The sequence below is a fragment of the Canis lupus genome, chromosome 5 (genome assembly GCF_011100685.1).
Source record: "Canis lupus familiaris isolate Mischka breed German Shepherd chromosome 5, alternate assembly UU_Cfam_GSD_1.0, whole genome shotgun sequence".
Lineage (NCBI taxonomy): Eukaryota > Metazoa > Chordata > Mammalia > Carnivora > Canidae > Canis > Canis lupus.
In genome coordinates, this window is record NC_049226.1 from 22,381,009 (window position 1) to 22,407,365 (window position 26,357).

At 38.4% G+C, this 26,357-nt stretch overlaps 1 protein-coding gene across 1 annotated transcript in view; it reads left to right on the plus strand.

Moving 5' to 3' along the window:
- The window catches only part of ARHGAP20 (Rho GTPase activating protein 20), a 140,383-nt gene extending 118,113 nt beyond the window's left edge, over nucleotides 1-22,270 (plus strand). Inside the window, exons 10-15 of the mRNA XM_038538797.1 lie at nucleotides 7,128-7,306; nucleotides 8,882-9,043; nucleotides 12,968-13,077; nucleotides 15,398-15,587; nucleotides 16,927-17,041; nucleotides 18,048-22,270. Coding sequence (XP_038394725.1) covers nucleotides 7,128-7,306; nucleotides 8,882-9,043; nucleotides 12,968-13,077; nucleotides 15,398-15,587; nucleotides 16,927-17,041; nucleotides 18,048-19,903 — 2,612 coding nt within the window. The 3' untranslated portion in view covers nucleotides 19,904-22,270. The remainder of the gene's footprint in view (nucleotides 1-7,127; nucleotides 7,307-8,881; nucleotides 9,044-12,967; nucleotides 13,078-15,397; nucleotides 15,588-16,926; nucleotides 17,042-18,047) is intronic.
- Nucleotides 22,271-26,357: the final 4,087 nt, after the last annotated feature.

The following is a 26,357-nucleotide window of genomic DNA, read 5'->3' on the forward strand; positions in this document are numbered from 1 at the left end:
GCTTATTGCCATTTTGTTCTTTTTTTCTGGCAGTTTTATAGTTCCTCTGTTCCTTCTTTTCAGGTTCTCTTCCTTTGTAGTTTGATGATTTTTTTTAGTGGTATGCTTTGATTAATTTCTCATTTATCTTTTGTGTATCTTCTCTGGGTTTTTGTTTGATGGTTACCATGAGGCATACACATAACAAATTTATAACATTCCTACTTTAAATTGATACTAAGAAAAAAAAATTGATACTAAGTTTGGACACTTTCTGAAGCTCCCCATTTTTATTCTACCCCTGCTGTATTTCACATTTTTGATGTCACATTTTACATCAAATTTTCACCAAGTGTAACCCTTAACTAATTATCGTATTAATTTTTACTACTTTTGTCTTTTAACCTTTATACTAACTTTATAAGTGATCAATCCATTATCTTATTATATGTTTACCATTACCATTGAGAGTTATATTTTTCTATGTTACTAATTAGTTATCACTAATTAGTGCCCTTTTATTCATCTTAAAGAAGTCCCTTTAACATTTCTTGTAAGGCTGGTTTAGTAATGATAAACTCCTTTAGCTCTTGCTTTCCTGGAAACTTTATTTCTTCTTCAATTCTGAATGATAACTTTGCTATGTAGCATATTCTCCTTTGGAAATTTTTTTCCTTCAGCACTTCAAATATCATGTTACTCCTTCTAGGCTGCAGAGTTTTACTAAAAGATCAAATAGTCTTATGGAGATTCCCTTGTATGTAACAAGTGGCTTTTCTCTTCATGCTTTTTTTTTAAGATTTTATTTATTTATTCATGAGAGACACAGAGAGAGAGAGAGAGGTGGAGATATAGGCAGAGGGAGAAGTGCTCCATGCAGGGAGCCCAATGTGGGACTCGATCCCTGGACTCCAGGATCATGCCCTGAGCTGAAAGCAGACCCTCAACTGCAGAGCCACCTAGGCATCCCGCTCTCTTGATGCTTTTAAGATTCTTTCTAGTCTTTAACTTTTAGCATTTTAAGTTTAATGTGTCTTGGTATGGGTCTTTTTGGATTCATCTTATCTGGAACTCTCAGGAATTCCTGGATCTAGATGTCTCTTTCTTTCCACAGCTTAAGGGAAGTTTTCAGCCTTATTTCTTCACATAAGTTTTCTGCCCCTTTCTCTCTTTCTTTTCCTTTTGGGAATCCTAAAATGCAAATGTTAGTCTGCTTCATATTTGTCCCATAAGTCCCTTTAGCTGTCTTTTCTCTTTCTTCATCCCTGTTTCTTTCTGCTGCTCAGATCAGGTGAGTTCCTCTGCCCAGTTTTCAGGTTCACTGATCCTTTCTTCTACTTCCTTTAGTCTGCTATTGAACCCTTCTACTGTGTTTTTTAGTTCAGTTTCTGTACTCTTCAGCTCTGTGATTTCCACTTAGAACTTTCTTGTATTTTCTCTTTGTTGAAGTTCTGTATTTATACATTCTTCTCCTGAATTAAGTGAGCTTCTTAATGGCCATTACTTTGAACTCTTAATCATTACTTATTTCTATTTCATTAAGGGTTTTTTTTTTTTTGATTTTATGTTTTCTTTTGTTTTTAAAATATTCCTGTGTTTCTTCATTTTGCTTAACTCTCTGTACAACTTTCTATACATTAAATGAAATAGTTACCTCTCCCAGTCTTGAAGGGTTGGCCTTGTATAGGAGATGAACCTTAACATTTACCCCTGCTCTGGCTCTTGGTTGTCTTCCCAACCTCTGTGATTGTCCAAGCAGCCCATTTTATTGTTAATGGCTCCCAGTAATTGAGGCTATGCCGAGAGCAGTCAGTGTTCCAAAGGGGGCGGGGGTGGGGGGGAATCTCCTTCAGCACTAGATGTAAGCTGATTGGAAGCCAGACTCCCAGGCAGCAGCTTTTAAAGAATGAAAATATATGCAGTCTTGTGGGACCACAAGTATATACCCTGCTGGTTCCTAGAGCTAATCCATCTGGAGATGTCCCCTAGGCAGTAGTGGCAAAAGTCAGGGCTCCAGATGAATGAATAAGCTTCTTTCTGGGAGATACTGGTGACCTATAGGGAAGTAGAGGGGAAGGGCAAAGATGGTGTCTCCCATCCTATATTCCCTGAGAATACCTTCAAAGCCTCTAGATATATGTCATATCTGAAGCTAGCCCCAAGACTGGCAAGTAGGCCTCTTTCACAGAAAGAATGGGGGTGTGTTTCAGTCTGCTGTCTGCAGAGTGCCCTAGGTGTGGTAATCTGCCAGGAACTATCTCTGACTATTACAGCTTCATGGAACCCAGAAATGCAAGTTCCTGTGGTCTCCAGTGCCAGACAATCATTGAGCAAGCAGAGGGAGAACAGATGGTGTCCACTGGCTAGAGCAAGGCAGGGGGAGAGTGCAAAGCTGCAAAGATGGCACCTACCCAAAAAGGAGGGGGTGGAGAGGAAAAGGAAAAATAAGAAAAGAATTTTAAAAAGGAAAGGGAAATTAAAAGAAAAATTTAAAAAGAAGGGAAAATATGACACATGCCAGCATTAGTTAGGCAGAGGGAAAGCATAGAATATGGCACCCATCAGCTGGAGCATAAAGACAGTACTTGCTAGAAGGGGATTTGTGTGTGTGTGTGAGAGAGAGAGACAGAGAGAGATGAGAGAGAGAGATGTACCTAGCATCAACAAGGCAGAGGGAGAGCAGGAAGCTTCCATCCTCAGAGAGGATCCCAGTCCATACCCCTCAAACCAATGCTTTAAAACTAGGAAATGAGGCTCTTTTACATAAAGTCTGGGTGCTTTTCAAAGAGCTGCCTCTGCACTGGGCTGTGGGGACAGAGAATCTGCATATGGGCCTTTCAAGAACCGTTCCTCAGTTTGGCACAACACTGTGGGCATCATGGGTGTAAGCCCTGGTGGCCTTCAAAACCATATGTTTGGGGACTCATTTCTCAGGTGCCAGCCAGACTTAGAAGTTGAGTTATCTAATGTGGAGTTAAAAAAAAAAACTATTCTCTCCTCATGGAGGAGCTCAAGGTTTTGAATTTCCTCCCAATCGCGGATCACCATGTCAGGGGTGGACCTTATGGTAAGATTGTGTCTCAGCTCTTCCTACCCACTTTGATGTGGTTTCCTTCTCACTTGCCCAGTATGAAGGTGTTGCTCCACCAGTTTTTAGGGGTTTTTAGAGGACGTGTTTCCATATCTAGCTGTAGACTAGGTGCATCCATGAAAGGAAGTGAGTTCAGGATCTTCCTACGTTTCCATCCTGCTAGAATTTTTTTTTTTTTAGTTTAAAATCAGTTAGCCAATATATAGTACATCATTAGATTCAGATGTAGAGTTCAGTTAATCATCAATTGCCTATAACACCCAGTGCCCTCCATCCAATTACCCCCTTCCCCTCTAAGGACCCTCAGTTTGTTTCCTTTGATTAAGAGTTACTCATGGTTTGTCCTGATTGCTTCCCATTGATTTTTCCCTCCCTTCCCATATGGTCCTCTGCATTGTTTTGTATTTTCCTCCTGTGAGTGAAACCATATGATCATTGTCTTTCCCTGACTGACTGACTTTGCCCAGCACAATACCCTCCAGTTCATCTATGTTAACATAAATGGTAGGTATTCATCCTTTCTGATTGCCAAGTAATCTTCCATTGTATATATATACCACATCTTCTTTATCCATTCATCTGTCGATGGACATCTCAGCTCCTTCCACAGTTTGGCTGTTGTGGACATTGCTGTATAAACATTGGGGTACAGGTGCCCCTTCAGATCACTACATTTGTGTCTTTGGGATAAATAACTATAGTGCAGTGCTGGGTACCTCTATTTTTAGCCTTTTGAGGAACCTCCACAGTTTTCCATAGTGGCTGTATCAGCTTGCATTCCCAACAGCAGTGCAAGAGGGTTCCCCTTTCTCCACATCCTTACCAACATTTGTTGTTTCCTGACTTGTTAATTTTAGGCATTCTGGCTGGTGTGAGGTAGTATCTCATTGTGGTTTTGATTTGTATTCTCCTGATGCTAAGTTCCATCTTTCTAGAATTTCTAATTAGGTTTTTTAAATTATTTTTTCCATAATAATTGATAAGCACAAACTTTTGAGAATTGTAACTCTTAGTATTCAGATCCCTAATTTAAGCATGAAGAAACACTAACTTGAATCTTTCCAGGATTGTTTAGTAAAGTTTGATTTATAAAAATTTAGTTTGCTCTACAATTACATATCCCTTATATTTTTTATGTTTTTATAAAAACAATAGCATGTTTTTTCATCAACCTTTGACATTTAGAAAGTACGAGCTATGCATTGCAAGCTCTGCAAGAAAATAAACTTTAATGAAATTTTTTTTCTCTTGGTCCCAGAGTGAACATGAACTCTAAACTTGAATTTTGTCCATAACAAAAGGCATGGCTGCAGCTGAAAGTATTTATAATGAAGTACAGGACTCCATTTTCTACTTTATCCTCTGTCAACACTCATAGGATAGCTGGGTATATAACTTTATGATGAAGCATTTTTCCTAAGGAGTGTTTGAAAGCTAAAAAGTCAAATAAATCTGATAGTTTTAGAAATAAAGAAACCAGGTTAAATGTAAGGAAACTAGACTGAGCACAGCTGCTTAACATACGTATTAAATAAACATTTGCAGATTGACATTGGTAAACACAGGAACCTCCCTTCTGGGTTTAAGAATGGGTTTTGTTTCCTTCTCTGTTTTTTAAAATGGTTAAGTTTGGGAATGTCAGGGCAGGAAGTGCTTTAATTAAGCAGAGTCTGGTATTCCTTTCTGTCCACACAATTCCCAAGAGTGTTTCACTAAATGGAGAACGGATTTGAGGACACACTCTGTGGAGAGGAGATTGGTGTCTTGGCAGTTTTAATGAAGACTGCTGTGACCCATACCCTTGCAAAGTAGTATTTTAATGTACATTATCCTACTTAATCCTCTTAATAAGTCTTTAAGGTATAGATCATATTCTTATAATGTCTTTAAAATTGGCATTAAGTAACTTGCCCAAATAAATATCTGAACCAGGAGTCTAACTGGGCTCCTGACTCCAGAGCTGCAGACTTTTACACCAAGAAGTAAGGAACTGATGATGCACTTACTGTACTCTAAGGAAGCTAAAGGTGGATGAAGGTCTGAAGGCCATTTGATTAGATGTTACTTATTTGACAGTCTCCTCACAACTTGGTTTTTGTAGTATTTGTTTTAAGTTGGCTATTCTGAGGAAATAAAATGCTAAGGGACATTAGAGCTAAACAATATAAAACATTTATATAAAACTCTTATTTGAAATTAGCATTTGACATGTGTGGCCATTCCCACTCTGAAAAGATAACCTCTTCAGCATCCCGTTGTTAGGGAGTGTTCACCAGCTGAACATCACCTGTGCTGGCTTGGCTCTCAGGGCCACACGACAGAGTTTGATGACTATTCGTATGTGCTCTCACTGGAGAAAATAGTGGCAGATCTTATGTGGGCACCTGAAGGCACCACAGCCTCAAATCTCCATTCTGTTGGTCTTAATCTCAAGCCATTTTGAATCAATCTCACATGTTGTGTGTGCCTGCTGGGCCAGCCAGAGATTCGGGCAAAATTTATACACGATATTTGGGGCTCCCACTATTCATTTTTTTTTCCTTTCTGGGATGCCACACACATTCTTTTTAGCTGCTGTGGGTGTATCTGTGTCCCTTCTGTAGTTCTTCAAGACAGCGAGAGTGCAGGTTCCTCCAGATTTTAGTGGCCCTACCACCCTGGAGCCCACCCTCAGGCTAAAAGCTGTAAGAACAGGAAACTGTAAAAATGGGACACTTGCCCTATACCATGCCATTCCCCCTTGCAAGTACCGAACCTTTTACCTCCTGTACCCACCTTCTTCTCTTTACTCTTTGGTGCCTTTAGGCTTTTGTATTTTTACATTTCGTCTAGAGTTTGTTTTCTGTATGTATGTTCTTGGAACTGGGGGACGTCAGTGGACAGGTCCAAGGAAACATAGAGCTGTCTTTTTTAAGAATCAAATCCTGTGCAAATCCATCAACTTTCATGTTAAAATTAGCTACAGATGACAAAAAATGCTTTTAGCAGTGTGATCTCACAAAATCATGATTCACTGTCGACCTTTTTCTGCCTATTTTGTTCACGCTGTCCCTTTCCATCTGAATCTCTCTTCAGTTCACTTACTGCCTGAGAATGATTTATTGAGTAATTACAAGGTGTGAACCACGATGCCAGGTGCTCTGTTGAAATTTTGTTCATTCAGAATCCAAATCAAATGCAAATGCCTCCAGGATTACTCCCTCCCTCTTAGTGTGGGTAGATGTGCTTTACCATTCTTCTGAATGCCTTTGGTGCTCTGCCCTTCCCTTATGATATTTTATTTATTAATACACTTGCTTCTTTTCCCATCACCACCAGACCTGTTCTCCCATTAGATTGTAAAGTTCATCATGGCAAGGACGAGTCTCACTCACATTTGCACCCATCCATGCTGCCTTGAATATGCTTTTTAAAGTTAGGAACTAAAAAGATACCTAAAAAAGGTCTTTGCAGTTGGAAAGAAAGGAGGAGGGGAATGTAGAACATTAGCTTCCTGCCTTTGTTTTTAGCAGTAGAGAGGTACATCAAGTTAATAAAGCATTATTTGTTTCTAGAGAACATCTTAAGACAACTCTTGGGTTTTTTCCTTCCTCCTCCTCATCCTCCTCTTCCCTTTCTCCTTTCCTTCTCCCTCCACCCTTCCTTTCCTCACCATTTAATTGTGGTCTGATTTAATCTTCAACTTCTTTGTATGCCTACTCTCATTTTAAAATGGGATAATATAGGTGTTAGTATGAAACATCTTTTGCTTTAAGCTGTTACAGTTCAGTAAAGAGAGCCTTTTCTTTGCCTTTGAAAATTCAGTGCCAAAAATCAAATAAACCAACCAGTGATGTTCCAAAACTGGGATGGAGAATAACCCAAACATTTGATTTTTTTTCCTTAATTTATAAAATATTACAGTGAAACTTCCTAGTTTGAATTGTCAGTAACAAAGGACATCTATAAGCATTTTTCTTTTTCAGCCATAGTAACGAACATTATATAAATTGAAAATTGTAAAAATAAGACGAAGTGAATTAAAATAGTTTTCCTAATAATCTCACTTCTTCCTTAGATTCAGGCCAGAAGACATTTAAGAGGAGAAGATCTATCATAAATTGGGCTTTCTGGCGGGGTTCTAGCACTCACCTGGATAACTTGCCTGTGTCACCAACATCTCCTATGCCGGGACAGCTCTTTGGAGTCTCTCTGCCAAATATTTGTGAAAATGACAATCTGCCCAAACATGTCTTGGTGAGTCTCATTTTGGCCTGTGACAGCAATGGGAAAGGAGAACCCTGGGAGGGAAATCTGTTCTTAAATGGAACAATTATAGAACACGGTTTCAGCTTTGGCTGAGAATATTATTATTACTTCAGGGAATAAAAATCTGATTAGGCTATTGCAGAATCCTAAGGGAAACATAATGGGGAGAGATGGTGTAGGGCTGGTGGTTTTGGGAAGAAGCCATATCAGCCTGCTCAGATAAATTAGAGTTTACTCTGTAGGCAGAGTCTACACCAGAGTCCTTTGATCTTTCACATTTCTCACATGGCCTTTCTGAAACTCTGCATTGTTCTGGAAGCCTCCTTTAAACACTTTAGAAGCAGAAACTACTCATTCTTTTACTTTTTAAAAATCCAATGTGTGTCTTACTTACATTTCAAGTGTTTACACATGTATATCCTCCAGCATTTAGTTACCTTTCATGAATAGAATGAGCCAGATGAAACCACTGAGTTTGTACTGTCTCTTTGATATATTAAATAATCACTGGCAAGTGACATTTATTGAGTGTCCCGTATTCTACAAGCACCGTACTAGATGTACAGTTCTTTATCCTGTATCATGCACTTATACATGCCACACGTGAGCCTTGCCCCTTTATTGCCCACCCTGCACAGCAGATTGAGCATTTATTATCATTATCATTATCCCTACATTACAACCTTTTTTTTTTTTTTTAAAGATTTTGTTTATTTATTCATGAGAGACAGAGAGAGAGGCAGAGGGAGAAGCAGGCTCCATGCAGGGAGCCCGACGTGGGACTCGATCCCGGGTGTCCAGGATCAGGCCCTGGGCTGAAGGCAGCGTTAAACCACTGAGCCACCCGGGTTTCCCCCTACTTTACAAACTTAAAAAGCTTCAGTTTACCAGAAATGCACAGAGTAAATATGCGCCATTACTAGGTTTCAGATGCCGTGAGTTGCTTGTCTCCAACACCCATTCTTCTTCCAAACACCACAAGCAGAGGACATTTCTTTGCTAGAAAGAAAGCAAAATGAAAGATTGATCACAATGCAGTAGAGTGGAGAAAGCTTCCTGAAGAGGTGATTTTTTTTTTAGCCTGATTTTAAAAGAATGGAGTAAAAATACAGAAAGTAGAATGAGGTATGGAGTCATATATAAAAAAAAAAAAAAAAAAAAAAAAACGAGCCAAGTGAAGAATGAGTCCAGCAAGAGTATTTCCATATTTGGGGGAAAGAGTCTGAATAAGAGAATAATAGGAAAAGAGGAGTAATGGAAGAAGGGAGACAAGTTTGCAGGGAGTTTGAAGCAGTCAGAGAAAGTTGATTTTATAGTGGCTGTTCATTGAACAAAAGACAGTTTCATTAAATGAAATGTTTAGATGTTGAATTTAGGAAAAATGAGAAGGGGAGAGAGATTTAGAGACACCAGAACATAAACTGGCTTAGAACTTCTAGTAGCCCCTCCTTCCGTGTTTTCCCAGGGACGCCCTAACCTCTGGCAGTCAGAGAGGGTGAGTATGTGTTCCCCTGCTTGTATGGGTGAAGTGCCACTTTGGTTTTTTCCTTTGCTTCCTTATAGGATATGCTTTTCTTTCTTAATCAAAAAGGACCCCTCACAAAAGGGATCTTCAGACAATCGGCCAATGTGAAATCCTGCAGAGAGCTAAAAGAGAAACTGAATTCTGGAGTTGAAGTACATCTAGACTGTGAATCTGTTTTTGTGATAGCATCTGTCTTCAAGGTAGGAAAGGTTCTCCCTCCATCTACTCCCACAGTGTAGCTCTAGAAGAAGACAACTGGTTTCTCTCATTACAACATTTTTCCCAGCTGCAAAGAACCCTAATAGATTTAGAATCTAAAAAGTGTTAAAAACAAACAAACAACAACAAAACCCACTTCACAAAGCCAACATTGGCCTTTAAAAGCCTCTGCCAGAGATATGGCATGTCAGATATGCTTTTTAAATTTTTTCATCTTCACTCTGCCACCCCATATAAAAAATATCTCCTTAAAAAAAGAAAAAAAAAAAAAAAAAAAAAAAAAAAAAAAAAAAAAAAAAAAAAAAAAAAAATAAAAAGAAAACACACACAGCATATTTACCAAAATAAACATCCTGATTATGATGTCTTCTTCACAGTCTCATTACCTTCCTAATAAAGGCAGATTTTCAAGAATAAACTTGTATCCAACTTTGAAACAGAATTTACCATAATAAACATTTGCCTAACGACTAAAACAAAAACTTGCTAACCGAGACCACTGAAAATTCCATTCCCTTGTACAATCCTCATGCCTTCCCCTGCACCCCAGTGCCTTTTTAAAGTAAAAGCAAAATAGGAATGACTCCAGCATCTGGGTCTTTTATAAAACCCTGACCACATTTGGCATTTTTTGTGGTTCTTACCCTTTACCCCATCCATAGTTGAGTTACAGCTCTTCTGAAATGTTTTCCTCCCCACATTCTTGAAAATGCCTCCCGTGTTTTGAAAACCTAAAGTCAGAACCAGCTTCTAGCAGAGACTTCAACCGCAGCCATAGCTTCTGTAGACCTGACTCAGGCTCCCATCTCCCAGCCCAGGTGGGATCCACCTGAGCCAGGAGTGGAGGAAAACGTGGTGAAGACAACCCTTCCATGTCCCTCCTCCTGGTCAGCTGCCTACAGAATCTTACTCCATGACTTGAAGAATAATCAAATGTTTCCTGGCAAATGAGCCACCTCTGCTCTTAACCCCTGCTGTAGACTTTTACAGTAAAGTATCACTCACAGAAATGGAGAGCGGAGTTAGGGTTATCTAATCGATTTTGCACAGGGTTTGTGACTACTCTTCCATCTTGAAATATAGTAAAGATATGCATGGTATGCCTAGCCAGATATATGTGTGGGCTATATAAGCACAATGAATTTTTCTTTTTTTCTTCATATATTTAGGCTTTCTCCCATCTCTTAATTTAAAAAGTTAAAGCTTACATTTTAGAAAATGTTCTTACTATGCTATTCTTCACAGAACCACACTTAAAATTCTGTATTAAATTTTTGAGGCTATTATCAAGAAATATGGGACTTAGAGGAGTCAAATTATATTTCAGATTGCAGAAATATCACTGGTACAAAAATACAAATAAGTAAAAGACAAATGATTGAAAAATCTGGGTAAATGGGTTCCAAGTAATTGAAATTTTGTAATCATGTAACGGTGTGTTACTCTCATTTCTTCCAAGTGGTTGCAGGAAAGAAGATACTTTCTGCCAAAAGTTTTTGAGCTTTTGGTTTGTTTTGTTTTTTTGTGTTTAAGACTATCTAGAAGTGGTACTTAAGTTTTCCTTTAATTTTTTACTTATGCTGGTTTTGCTTAAATACAAGCTTAACTTGGGCAGCCTGAATGGCTCAGTGGTTTAAGTGCCTGTCTTCGGCCCAGGGCGTGATCCTGGAGACCCGGAATCAAGTCCCACATCGGGCTCCCTGCATGGAGCCTGCTTCTCCCTCGGCCTGTGTCTCTATCTCTCTCTCTGTGTCTATCATGAATGAATGAATGAATGAAGAATGAATGAATGAATGAACGAATGAATAAATAAAATACAAGCTTAACTCTTTAAACTGTAATGAGAAGAAAATTACTTGAGACACTTTGACTTTGATCCATTGGACCTTTGAGGAAAAGTTCATTTTTAATCCTGTAAATTAATTTGAGAGTCCTGCTGAGGACCTGGTCTCTGCTCTGGGAGGGGAGGAGACTGTCAGTTGAGTACTGTGAGCTGGTGATTGTAATTCAGAACCAGCTCTCACATCCTTTCTCAGCTGTGATGGTGGTTGTATTTCGTAACTTGTTATTCCAGCTGTGGAGAGTTCATTGAGATGTTACGAGTTATTATCTTTCAAGTGTAGGTTTAAGATTTAATGATGTTTTTCTTCAAGACAGATCATAAGTATGTTTTCCACTGAGATTTAAGAAGGGAACTATTGTCACTGCCCCACTTTGAAATAACAAATTTTGCCTCTTCTAAATCTGACTTTTAAAGTAGGTGCAGTAACTAAAATTAGTTTGGAATTATGAAAATTCAATAGCTTTACCCAAAAGGAGATGACTTTTGTGATGACACATTTGAATTAAAGAATCCAGGTACATTTGTACAGAAGATATAATAGAACAGAGAAAGACTTTGAAGTGATCTCTTCTTACTTGTTAACTGCTCTAAAAAAATATATGATAATAGGTGACATGACTACAAAGAGGAGTCTTAAATTATCTTAGAATCTCAGTTATGTTAGTTGGCCTTCCCTTGTTCCTTATCAATATGTGGCCATGTGAACGATAGCAAGAGTTCAGTAATAACCTCTGCTGTGTCTAGGACCATGTGTGGCATTGAGGTCTACAAAGAAGGTAGTAGGTCTGTCCCTGACCTGGAAGAGCTCATCCTTCTCAGAGGGAAGATGCATACCTCATCAGCATCTTGTGTAACAATTAGATGTAACAATTAGATGCCACAGCTAGCTAGATTAGTGTAACAATTAGATGCCACAGCTTCCCTATTAGTAATACAAAAATGACACAAGAGAAACATGTTATGTATTGCCTTTTATAAGGCACATAGGTAAAGTTGCTGACTTGGTTTTCTAGCAAGAGTTAAAACTACTCAATTACAGACTTTGACCCGTCTCCATGTTGTAAGCAGGAACTTGCTAGACCATGGGTACAGTGCTTAGACACAAAATTGAGTTTTTTCTGCATAATGTTTACTGAGGTGGAGATCAGACTCTGCAAGCCTGGTCTTTTTAATACGATGCCAAAAGCAACAGAGAGAGTTGGCCTAGAACAGAAATGAATATAGGACCAGGACCAAATTTAATTTATTTTTAAGCTTTTTATAAACAAGTCAAACAACAAATACCCTTGATCATATCCTATTTGTTATATAGCCTGGTTTCACCACACTCAGCCCCATCAGCAGTCTCAGCAGACTGGGGTCTCAGAGGCCAGAGAGGGTAATGTACCTGGGACGTGTTGTTGAGTGTCCATCAGGCATGTGGGTGCTCTCCCAGGCTCCAGAGCCCAGCCATACATAGCCTGGAATTCTTTCTCCCCCATCCCCAAATATATGAGGGGAATGCCAGGAGAAACTCTACCTGTGCATGGAGTTGTTGACCAATGCCACATTATTTTGGAATGTAAAGTTCCAAAATAACAAGGACTTTGTTTTACACAGTTCTCCATCCCTCACCCCTCAAACAGTACATAGCACGTATGCACAAGTATGTGTAGAATGATCAGATGACTGACTACCATATTACCCACTTCACAGATGTCTGAGTACATTTATTTGAACTGGTGATTTGAGAGCTGGGGAGAAAAGGACTTTAAGTTGGTTTGCCAGACCCTGCCATGTTGTACTACTTGGCTAAAATGTACACAAATGAGATTCCAACCCAAGCACGTTGTCCTTATCTTGCTCACTATAGTCCAGATTCCAATTTTCCTCTGGTTTTTGTTAGAAAAAAAATCAAAGCCTGTGTCTCTATGTGTATGCGACAATGGAGAGTTGGCACAAAGCTCCGTGTACTCCAAAAAGGGAGGACTTAACTTTTCAACGAAATGTTTGCCTTTTGATTTTCCCAGTGCATATTTAGCATGAGAATAATGACAAAATATTTATTTTCCTTCTGTGTAAGGATTTTCTACGAAATATTCCAGGAAGTATTTTTTCATCAGATCTCTATGATCAGTGGGTCTGTGTCATGGATCAAGGAAATGATGAAGAGAGAATAAATACGATTCAAAGGTAATTACTCTAATTTAGTCATGTCTCAAAAATACTTTTAAAAAAGTATTTTCTAAGCTTGTCGATTCAAGTAATGACGATCAAAGTCATCCATGAGGACTAGTTTAAAAATAGATTTATGCTAGCTGTTATCATTGTTATTATTGTTTTTACTTAATCTTATTAACATGGGATACTTGACCATTGTATACCTCCTGTAGATCTGACTCTCTAGGAGCGGAAACATAATAATAATAATAATAATAATAATAATAAATATAATATATAATAATAATATATAATAATGTTATTATATAATAATAATAAACTAATAATACTGTAGACTCAATCTACAATTTATGATCTTAATTTTGGTAAATAATTAGCTAACCAGACAACTCCTTATATATCTCATTCAGCAGCTGTAATCATACACAGGCAATTCCCTTCCCTCAAGGAACTCACTCCCTTAATAGAGTAGATAGATAAACCAAGAATTCGAGTGTAGCACAACCAGTACTAGTAAAGAGCCATGGAGGAAGGTGTTGTGGGGGCACCGCAGTGAGGCAGTTAACTATTGAAACGTGTCAAGAAAAAAGGGAATTGCAAAGTCTCGGTCTTATCACAAAAAACGCATTGTCTATTTTCATGCAAAGGGAGGTTGCTAGCAGAATTTACTGCCCATATTCCTGACTGTTTCCTGCATTATAAGAGAATTGGAAAGAAGTGTCCATTAACAAAAGGTAACACTCCCAGTTCTGTGAAAACCCAAGAATCCTAATATCACTTATTTATATATGCTTATTTAGTACCTTTTTTTTCTTGAAAACTTCCAGATATGAATTATTATTTATACACTGCTATTGATAGACATCTTTTATCAGTAGAACATGTACAACTGTTGAAGATACCAGAAATGCTATCTATGCTTCCATTATGGTTTGGTGGAAGCCATTCAGAGATAAAGAACAAAGCTTCTCTGCTTTGTTGCTCATTGTGTAAAACTGTGTATCATACAAACTTGTTAAAGGATGATTTAAAAAAATTAAAAGATTAAGACTCATACAAATATAAAATGAACACATGTGAAAATTTTTACTTAAATCTTTAGAGAACCGGTTAGAGTTTACTCTAGTTCAAAGGAGATTTCAAACTACCACAACTTACATAGTTGAATCAAATGCTGAAATGAATTTATATATAGATACAAAACTGGCTTTTTCTGCTGGAGCATGAAAGAGGAGCAAATAAATTCTGTATCTCTCCACCAGACAGAATTTTAAAGTCTATGGACAGGTGTTAGGCATAGTGCTATCAGTAATCTACAATTTAGAGAGTTGTAAAATAACTCAAAGTCATAGGGCCCCTATAGAATCAGATAACACAGAAGAGTATGCTCCTTACTTTCCATAAGTTACTTACAGATAACACAGAAGAGTAGCCAGCACCTTACTTTCCATAGAATACACTCAGTAATGTCTTGGTGATTTCAATATCTTTTATAACTTGTCCTTACAAAACTACACTCATTGTCAGCCCATCACACTGATGAAATGCCTCTGGGCTATTTATGCAGCAAGAGTCAGAATACCTTATTTTCCCTCCCAGGTTGTAGACTCTCATTGAAAAGAAACAACCATGAATATAAACATATATATCTTTTTTCTGGATGGTAGTCAATATAATTTTCAATGACTAATTTTAAAATCCTTTATCAATTACAAAATAGGAACAGTAGGAAATGTACTATTATAAGCTGGACTTATAGGTAAGTAAGTAGGAAAGTAATACCAGTGAGGAAAAGAAATTTGGGACAAAATTGACCTTGGAAGCTGGTAGAGCAGAAAGTAAGCTCTCAGAATGGACCTTATAGTCTTAATAGTTAAAGTTTGGGTTCTCACCAAGAGACAGAATTCCTGTGTTGCTACTTGGAAATAAAGAACCACTAAAATTTAATTGTTATTTAATTTCATCAAAAAAGCTTTTTTAGGGGTCTTGGTTGAGAATATTCTGAAATGTTACAAGATTTGCCTAAGTAAAAACACATTGCACTAATTTCAAGTCAATATTTCAGGCGGCATTTTTTTTACAAGCCATTTTTCTGCATTCTTTTACATCCTCATTGGATTGTGAAGACAGTGTACAAAATAAATCATTAAATCCCCAGTACATATTTTATTCTTTCTGTACAGGGAGTCCCTGCTTTGCATGTACCATGTTAACTAAAACTTGCATATCTGGACTGAGTCCTTGCTTTGCATGGTTGCAAAACAAGGGTTGCCTATCTACACAAGGTTTTTATGAAATGTCTTTCTTAAAGAGTGCATTTTTCTGTCTTCAGGCTATTAGACCAGCTTCCGAGAGCCAATGTTGTTCTGCTAAGGTATCTTTTCGGGCTATTACACAACATTGAGCAGCGTTCCTCATCCAATCAGATGACTGCATTTAATCTAGCGGTGTGTATTGCTCCAAGCATTCTTTGGCCTCCTACTTCCTCCAGCCCAGAACTAGAAAATGAATTTACAAAAAAGGTAATGAAGTTTTTCATTTTTATACCCTGGGGGACTGAGTCCCCATTTTGAACCTAAAATTCAGGGTATTAATTCTGAAAGACATTTTCTTAAATAACTTAAATACACCTCCTTATAAATTTGAATGTACTGAGTGTTTTATCCTATCCTGGTAGATTATGGAAAGGTAATTTCTTGAGCAAAGCAATGATAGCAGTTGGGTTACTTCTTTTTAACCTTGAGGCAAAACACTATGACTGACTTAAACCTTAGAGTTATAAGAAAGAAGTTGATAGGATTAATTTTTTTAAAAAAAAGGACTTGGGATTTAGACAAGCCAAGGTTCATTCTTCAGCCCCGCCACTTCCAGACACACAGTCTAAAATAAAATCAGTTCTGTTGATCCCGTTTCCTCATCTCAAAAATAGAGGTGGTGATGATACCTAGTTCACACAGGAGTTACTTGAACTCACACCCCTCCAGTGCCTAGTAGTTAATACGGGGCTTAGGGATGTTAGTTCCCATTGCTCCAACACACTGCCTGTTCCTCCACCTCAACTTCTATTGTAATGAGACTAAGGAAGGCTTCCAGCACAACCCATTGGAGGCCCAGAGCCCCCTCATAACATTTTACCTCTTCCGCAGGCTCCTCCAGGGAGCCCAAGGGAAAGAATCCCATAGGTGGAAACCAGTGAGGCAAATGCAAGTTTTCTCTCTAGCTGTCTCACTGCTTCACAGGAAACCCACAGCGGATGCTGCCCACTTCCCATGCTTATGACAGACAACTGCCTTTCCATATGAAATACATTTCATAAATCTTTATCTAAATGATACTTCATGAATTTTAATAAGAAAGTTTATTTGTTTACTTACCCCAAATGCCCTAAAGAGAATACTTTACCCTAATTTTATTTCATTTTTTTAATAGATTTTATTTATTTATTGAGAGAGCGGGGGAGGGACATAGAGAGAAAGAGAATCTCAAGCAGACTCCATGCTGGGTGAGGAGCCCAATGTGAGGCTCAGTCTCACGACCCTGAGATCATGACCTGAGCCTAAATCAAGAGTTGGAAGCTTAGCAAAATGAGCCACCCAGACACCACGGTTACCCTCATTTTAAAGATAGAGCATTAGTATGAAAGCGTTAACATTGAGCTAAGGGCACAAAGAACTTTAGTCCATCAATTAAAATTCATCTCTATATCCAAACTACTCTTGCAAGTGGCGTAGTTTTTTTAGAGGGAACTGTTTTATATATTTTTAAAGCAGACATGAATTTTTCTCAGGATTCTATATGAAATTTGATTTATAAGCACGTCATATGAAAAATAGCACTTTGTTTTTGTCCTTTTTTGTGCAGGTTTCTTTGCTTATACAATTTCTCATTGAAAATTGCTGTAGGATATTTGGAGAAGAAATCACTTCCCTCTTGGGACAGGTTTCAGTGAGATGTGATACTAGAGAGAATGCCTCAGGTATTGTGAATAACTGGATTGTTTTTTTTTTTTGTGAGAAACAGACATATGTCTGTGAAAATGTTGGGACAGTGTCCTGGGGCCTGCTGCAGCTCCACAAAGGAAGCCTCTGACTTCGGTCAGTGAGCCTAGGGTTTCTGCTCTTCCTTGGATGACCTACTAGTAGGTCAGGTCATATTAACATTGTGGTTGGGTTAAGAAATTTATAAAATGAGGTCCAGAACTTCAGAAGCATCATATGGTATGTTTCTAACCTTTTTGTAAATAACCCTTTACAAGGGTCCCTAACATGTATGTAGAATTGCTGTGGCTGAAACTATGGTAGAAAGTCCCTGAAGGGGTAGAGGTGGGCCTGGTCTTCTCCCCATTCTTCCTCCAAGTGGCCCCTGAGACACTTCAGCATGCTGTGGACAGTTTAGGAACAGCTAGCGCTGGGGGGCTGGGGCGGCGGGGGGTGGTTGAAACCATTCAACCTTCCAGAATATGAATTCCAAGACCACCAGTTACTAGTTATGTTACCTTTGACCAGTTATTCTGTGCCACTAAACGTCAGTATCTTCATCTATAAATCTGGATAGCCATAATGTCTAACTTTTATAGTTGTTGGGAAGATTAAATGAAGTAGTGAACATTGAAGAATGTTGGTTAATAAATGGTTTCTCTGAGACCAAACCATGTGCGCTCACCTACAGGCATGAACCTGCATATACCTGACATTCATTCCTTTGTATTTTGTACCATTTCTTGGTACTAACAACATGTCCTCATTGCCTTGAGGAGATCTTAATTAAGAAAGCCTATTTCTTCGGGAACTGAGATAAATTCAGTATAATCCAACATATTCTTTTTATTCTGGGAAGACTGAAAGATCCTTTCTTAAGAGTAGGAATCTGAACAATCCATATAAGAAGAAAATGAAACTAAGTACCATAGATTTTTTTTTTGTAAGGCAGAATGTATTTTTGGTAAGTAAAAATGTTAATTGTGGTTTGATCTTTTTTGACAGATATCTCTTGCTTCCAACTGAATGACTCCTCCTATGACAGCTTGGAAAATGAGCTAAATGAGGATGTCGATGCTCCTTGTAGTGACTTGGTAAAGAAACTTGGTCAGGGTAGCAGAAGCATGGACTCTGTATTAACCCTCAGTGACTATGACCTTGACCAGCCTGAGGTGGAAGGCCTTTTAACCCTGAGCGACTTTGACTTGGACCGTTCTAAAGATGAAGACATTCAAATGGAAAGGCCTCTTGAATCCAAGCCAGTGAACATTGCAGTAGTGTACACAAAGGTCCCACTACGAGATCATGCCAGGGCCCCGTCTGGCATGAGCACACCCAGCTACCTGTCCACAGCTGCAGCAGATGTTCCCAAAAGCCTGAGGCGACACCGACGCTGCTCAGAGCCCAGCATTGATTATTTAGATTCTAAGCTTTCCTATCTCAGGGAATTTTATCAGAAAAAGCTACGCAAGTCCAGCTGTGATGCAATTCTCTCACAAAAAGATGAAGATTATCTGAAGCAGAATCAACCCCTCCAGGAAGAGGGTAAGACGTATTTTAAACAGAGTTTAGTCGCAGGCACTGATAACAAGAAAAATGCCACTAATAAAAATGTTAAGAAGAAAAGTTTATCTGGTGGTGAAGGAAATCATATGAAACTTTTTTCTAAATCCAAGCCGGTGGCCATTTCTGTGGCATCTTATAGTCACATGTCCTCACAGGACCATCCCAGGAACCAACCTTTTGGTGCAGATACATCTGGATACTCCCCACCACATGCAGCAGATGCCATCAAAGGTTCAAGGAGGCACCGGCGCTGCTCAGAGCCCAACATGGATGACCAGCACTGCAAACTGACCTATCTCAGGGGAATTTACTCAAAGAAACAGCATAAAACAAGCTATGAAGCTGGTCTCTTTCATGGAGAGGAAGATTATCTCAAGCGGCACAAGTCATTGCAGATGGAGGGGCAAAAGCTCATTAATCAGAGTTTGGTCATGGGGATTGAGGTGGGCAAGAGTAGTGGCACAAACCAGAACCCTGAGAAGGGTTTACCCCCAAGATTAAACCTCTGCCCAAGGACTAGCTATTCCAGCTTGTCCTCCCCAGGCACTTCCCCATCTGGCTCATCGGTGAGCTCCCAAGACAGCGCTTTTTCTCAGATTTCTGAGCACTCTGTGTTTACCCCCACTGAAACTTCCTCTCCAATAGATTGCACTTTTCAAGCTCAAAGAAAACAGGAAGAGCTTTCTTCTGATTTTAGCAATTCTAGCCTCATTTCTGCAACTCCTGGTCCCTCATCAGGGCAGGCCAGCAGCCACCTGGCTTATATGAAAAAGGATACTGTAGAATGGCATTCACAAATACATTCTGTAACTCTTCACCCAAGCACATGGTTGAGAAATGGTGTGGCCAGTTTGAAAAACTGGTCCCTCAAAAAGAAGACAAGGGTATGCAGACCAGAGGAGAAGAAAGTCATTTCTCTAAAAGGGCCCACGGAGCAACCTCCACATGCTCCTGGTATTTCAGAAGCCAGCCCACTACCAGAGAGACAGAAAGACATGCTTCAGAGGGCGCCTGAAGAGCTTGGAACTGTGCAAACAGCCCAGTGGTACAGTTCTTACCCCAGCCAGGACTCAGAGAGACACTGTAGCTCTCCATTCAGCCTCGTGGAGGATGGACTCAAGCTTTGTGTGAAGTCACACAAGGATGAAGAGAATAACGAGCAGTGCTCTCCTGGTTCTCTGTCTTGTAGAAGATCCTCCCCCAGCTCTTTGTCTGTGGATGATGTATCCAGCCCAAACTTGGGGCCTACAATGGTTTCTGATCCTGGGGACCAACATTTAGCCAAAGACATTTAACCACATGTGATGTGATGTGTGCAAGAACAGAAACAAGTCTAAGAATCTGATGTCTGCAAGAACAGAAACTGCTAATAATGACATAGAGACAAGATTATTATGACCCCTTTGTATAAATACATGGGATGGGTAGCATAAGGATAATCACTGCTAATACTTAGGACAACAGAAGAATTCTCTCTATTGAGACCATTTGGCAAAAAGTTTAGACTAAAAAATTTCACCACCTGTTTGGGAGGCTTTTCCTTATATAGAGCATGGGATTGGTCCTATCGTGTCTTTTTAGAGATACTAGCAGAGGGCCAGAGAAAACATATTCTGGGTAGAGGAAACATGTCCTACATGAGATTAGTATCCTGAGGAGGTCAGGATATCATAAGTGAAGAATAAGGACTGTGGCAAGAGGGGGAGGGTACAGAGAAACATCCACATTCCACAGAATGTTTTTAATAACTAAGCAAGAAACATGCCACTAATCAAAGTAGTAAAAAAGAAAGCATGTCCAGTAATGAGGGAAATCATGTGAAAAGTTTCCCTGAATCCAAGCCAGTAGGCATTTCTGTGACATTCTCTAGTCACATGCCCTCACAGGAAGATTCCAGGAATCAGCCCATCGATGGAGCTAGAATGGAATAAATAGAATGATTCAAGAGCCATGAGTACCATATTTTATTTGGTGGTTGTGTTCATTGATTTGTTTTTTCACTGGTGTTCCACTGCTTTGCAAAGGCTCCAGGACATAGAGCTGTGAGGAGAAAGAAGGAAATGGTTTCTCATTTCAGTATCCTTTCCAAAGTTGCCTGTGTTAGGAACATTCTCCAGGACTACACTTTGTCTTGTTAGAGAGTGACCTCCTTACAGCATTCGCTATCCTAGTGTGGAGGGAAAGATTGCAACACCAGTCCTTTCTTTGTTATAGGACGCTGTTGCCAACATGTGATCAAAGCATGGCTTCTCTTTGCTGAAAAATGTTTTTCTAGAGCCCTGCCTCTTAGATTAGCCAGCATAAAAAAAAATTTACTGATAAATCATCCCTTTTCTGATTGTCATTGGCAGTTGAGAGAGTAATTTTAAAGTTGGCAGGTTATAACAGTCATAGAATGGAACACCCACCATAGAAGCAGGAGGTCTTCTCAGACAGTCATTGGCTTTGGATTTTCTCATCTCCAGAAGTTTTACACATTTTTGTCCCAAATGATTCATGGTTTATATCCCATTAGTTTATCTCATATCCATGAATACTTCTCCACTCTCTTGCCTTAAAGATTATACCAGTACATCCCTGGGATTATCTCCATGGATTATTAGGCCTTGCCAGCCAGTAGAAAGGGATAGAATCAGGAATGGATGTGCATCTTCCTTCGTTTTAACTACTTATTTATAAGAAGTTGCTCAGAATCCATTTGGCCTCTTTAGTTCACCATCAGATGGACCTTTCTCCCAGAAATTAACTGATGCCAAATTATTTTTCTTAGCTACTAGGAAACTTTCATGTCAAATGTTCTTTCCCTGTTGTCCTAAAAATTGCATTTTTCAGTTATAGGAAAAAAAATAATGTTTTCTATAAAGTAGAGGTCATTTCAGTATTAGCTATAGGTGCTACCTACCTCTATGGGACATGGCCCTGTTGGCCCTAAGCATTGTAATTAACTTTCAGAACTCTGTATCCAAAGAGCTCCTTCATGACACTGGCCATCTCAGTCACAGATGTGAAGTAGATTTTACCTTATAAACAGCCACCCCTGTATTTAGACTCCTGAGTGTCCATATGCATCTTTTGTGGTATAATATATAAAGGCAACAGGGATTCACTCCCCTTACCCTTAGGGCATACTACTGTCGGAACTGCAAGATGTGAATAAAAGTAATTACGGCTTCGAGTGTCTGGAAGAAACTCATTTTCCACTTAACAAAATAATAGCTCTATCCTTTTTCCTTTCATATGGGTGGGTAGAATATTATCCACCCCAATTTGAAGCATAGAAGAAAATAGATACTGAAGTTTTCCATAACCATTCCTATTCTTTGTGTTCCCTTAGATACTCCTGTAATACTTAATGTGAATAGTTTGTTAATATTGCTGTAAAGTATTATATTGTATGATTGGAAGACGGACTACATGTCATTTTATTATACTCTGTCAATCTATAATATATTAGACTGATGCTTTATCTAAAATGCTTTGAGTTTGTATATATCTTGACAAATTTTACTACCATATGTAATGTAATAAATGTGTATTTTTGTACTTGCAGAAACTGCTGCTAACTTTTAAAGTTGTTTGGTTTTCAAAGCACTGATAATGGATATGTATGAAGTCCATGCTGTCTATTAAATAAAAAAAAAATTCTGTAGAGTTAAAAATCCCATCAGAGCAATATTGCCCTTTTATAGAGTTGTTTTAGTTAATGAACCCAATTTCTTCTTAACTTTGGAAATTTTATAACATGTATTTAATATTGAATTGGAACTTTGGACTTTTAGTTACAGACCATGGTCAGTCTTTCTAGAAAAATAGGGTTTTCTTTCTTTTGTTATTTTCCTAATCTTATCATTTACCAAACAAGTCCTGCTTTAGACACATAATCTTCATTTTCTTAGGCATTACAATTTCATTTTGCTCCTAGAATCAGATATAGTCTATGTTTTCATACCCAGAGAACCATTAACTCAGTTTGGTTGATTGTGTGAGATTTTCTTTTCTAAATTTGAACCATTCCAACCAGAGTACCCATTTGACCCTGGACACATCCAGGATGTCTGGATTCAGATACTCCAACACATCAGTATTTCTAAAATCATATAAACTTACTAAATGTTACTAGTTTTTCATGGCTGCTGCATCTTTGCCTTCTCAACATTCACTGAGGTTCATTCTGTGTAAGTTTAACTACCATTGCAAAGAAATTCAAAAATATAAACTACCTTAGTCTCCCCCCGCCCCACCCAAAAAAAAAGTGATTTGCTGTAATGGAATACTGAAGATTACCAACTCCACTGTCAGAAATGTCACTGATTATATTTGGGCAATGTACAGAGACACTGATGTTAATATCTAAGTTTTACAGAAATACAAAAATAATTTTGCTTTGAAAAAGGTCTCAGTTGACTAAAAACATTGGATTCAAGGAATTATCTCACATTGTATTTTTCTACCTTTCATGGCATGACATTGAACTGAAAGGATCTAATGTATCCTTGAACCACTGGCATATTTTGTCTGTGGAAAAGAAACTCTAAGAATATTATATATCTTAATCAAAATTATGGTAGTGTTTCACTGATATTTTCCTACCCGATCATGTTTTAATGGCTTGAGAGGAATTCTTTGAAAACTGCGTATTTCAATACAAAGAAAAAGATTGAATAATAAACTTAGGTAAAATGTTAACTTTCTTTAATATCTATTCTGGTTATCAGGATATCTCATAAGCTAAGCTTCCTGCTGAAAGGAAGAGTTCTCTTGAGTTCTGTGCTGTCTGCCCCAAGTATGAGTCCTATTCATTTTCTGAGCCACCTGTGAGTATAAATCCTTCATCTTTATTGTTTGTGGGCTTTTTAAAATACAGCGAACTCCTTGAGTTTCAGTTCTGCATAATGTCAGTTGTATAGTAGAATTGGCAGAAGGTGTGTAATTGGGAAAATTTTGAAGTCCCAAGAAAGCATACACAGAGGATAGTATTGGATGTACCTTGTTCTAACTTTGCACAGTACATGTTCTCATTGTGCATCATGCGCTAGAACATACATACATATTTAGATAATTCAAAGTATTTTCCCAACCTATTTGTTAGGGTTAAGTAAATACATTTTCTGGAGTTTGATTTTATTTTACATAGCAATATAAAGTGCAGGTTTCTGAGACATTAAGATTTAAATATTATTTACATATAGGTTTGATTTTAAATTACAGTAACTTGGAATTAAATTTAGAACTTCTTGCAGCATCTTGATCTTGCTATAAAGAGTGAGTAAGTTGGCTACAAACATGTACTTAGGAAGTATACCCATTTCTGCACAAGTAAAATGTATAATAAAGAATTATTCATACTGGTCAGAGACTGTGCTGTTGCCTAGGATTTTCAGGAGGAAAGAAAACATTTTATATCTTTGTAAGAATGAGATGACTGAGAAGCAGAATTACCAAAATACATGAATACAGAGAAGCTTACTGCTTGAAGGCACAGCAAATGAATAGAGAAGGAGGATAGCTATAGATGAGCTAATTCAAGCAAGAAACTGAAATCACAAGTTGTTCAAAGAAAACAAGAGTGCTAGAGCATGGGTTAGGGAGAGATGAAGGTGTTACACAAATGATACAAATGCTATTCAGGCAGTTCAATTTTTATTACCAGGTACTGTTCTAGACTCTAGGGATACAAGGTAACAAAAGATTGTTTCTGTCCCCAGGAACTCTAAACAACCATGGAAAAAAATTGTGATGTGTAGAAGAAAATAAACATTAATATTCAGTAGGCACTTACTATTGTCTACATGCTCTGGTAAATGATGCATTATATGTATTATTTCATTTAATGCTCACAATAGCCCTATATGGTGGGTACATTCAATTGGAGCCTCATTCTGACCCGAGGCTCTTTTTTCTCAGCCTTTCACCTTAAAATAGGGATGATAATAAAACTTCATAATAAAGCGGATAAAAATTATATACATTAGGACCAATCCAAACTCTAAAGTTACAGAAACAGCTAGATATCTCTACTACAAAAAATAATAATAATAATAACCCAGTATTGGAAATAATTCAAAAAGCTACAAGAAATATAAAAACAATTAGACTGAAAATTTGTTCCAGACAAAATGGTATAGACTTGTGTCTCCCTTCTCCTCCCCACTAAGTACAACTACAAATCCTAAGAATAATACAAGGAAGATACTCTAAATGGTATTAAGAGGAAGGCAAATTGGTTCAGAACTCTAGGACTGCAGAAACAGTACAATAACAGCATCTTACATCCCCTCATCCAATAGAAACAGGAGACTCGGGCCTGACCCTTCTCAACCTATCAACAGAAGACAGCCCAGATATGCTCATTTACCCCCCAATCAGAGTCCTTCTGACACCTTTAGGTCAGCTAGATACCACCACCAAGTGGGATAGATGAATGCCGCACTAATAATAAATGGCCAAGGGGAGAGTTATCCTTTCCTGGTAGGCCTGAAACTCCCCTCTTCCCCACTGGGAGATAACAGAATGGCCAGGCAACAACAGAAAGAAGAACCGAGTCAAAGCAAACTGCTTAATCTGGGAAACATCTTTGCCCCAGCAGGTGTAAGGCTCTCTTCTCCCACACAAAGACACAGACAGCCAGATGGCATAGACATGAGGCCTCTTCTACCACACAAAGCACTGAGCCAAGGGGATCTAAGGCCTGTGGGACAGAGGCTTCTCTGACTGAGAATAGATCAAAATAGCACCATAGAGTCTCTGAAAATTAAATGGTCTGTGGGCCCACAACCCCGGAATGTAGGCCAAGACTAGTGGGGAAATAACAAAAGATCCAATATTTGTATCATTAGAGTTCCAAAAAGGGAGAGAGTAAAGCTGAAACAATATTCAGGGAAATGGTGGCTGAAAATGGCTCAAATTTGATGAAAGACACAAGTCTGCACATTCAAGAGGCTGAGTGAAAACCCAAACTAGGTAAAAGTGAAAAATACATCTTAACTAGTTGTTTAGAAACCAAAGACAAAGAGAAAGGGTCTTGAAAGCAGACAGAAATGATACCTTACCTATAAGGGAACACCAGTTTTCAGATTTATCATTTAAAACCACAGAGACCAGAAGAACATAGCACATTTTGCAAATGCTGAAAGAACTGTGAGCCGGGAATTCTATATCCAGTAAAACTATCCTTCATGAATTAAAGGGAAATAAGGACATTCTCAAATGAAAGGAAATTTTTAAGAATTTGTCACTAACAGGTATACTATTTAAAGTTTAGCTATGCGGCAGCCCGGGTGGCTCAGCAGTTTAGCACCACCTTCAGCCCAGGGTGTGATCCTGGAGTTCCGGGATCGAGTCCTACATCAGGGTTCCTGCATGGAGCCTGCTTCTCCCTCTGCCTGTGTCTCTGCCTCTCCCCCCTGCCTCTCTCTGTGTCTCTCATGAATAAATAAATAAAATCTTTCAAAATAAATAAATAAAGGTTAGCTACGGAAAGTTCTTTAAACAAAAAGTAAATCCTAAAAGAAGGAAATTTGGAGCTTCGGGAAGGAAGAAAGGACAACAAAAAGCAAAAATAAGATTACTTAATGATAGACTCTTCTCATGAGTCTGTAAGTCATATTTAATGCTTGAAACAAAAATTAGAGCATCATTTGATAAAAGAATAATATTTAAAAGTGGGAAAAATAAAAACTGGGAAGGAAATGTTCTTATACTTCACTCAAAGTGGCAGAATATTAAGATTCTAATGAAATGGGATACAAC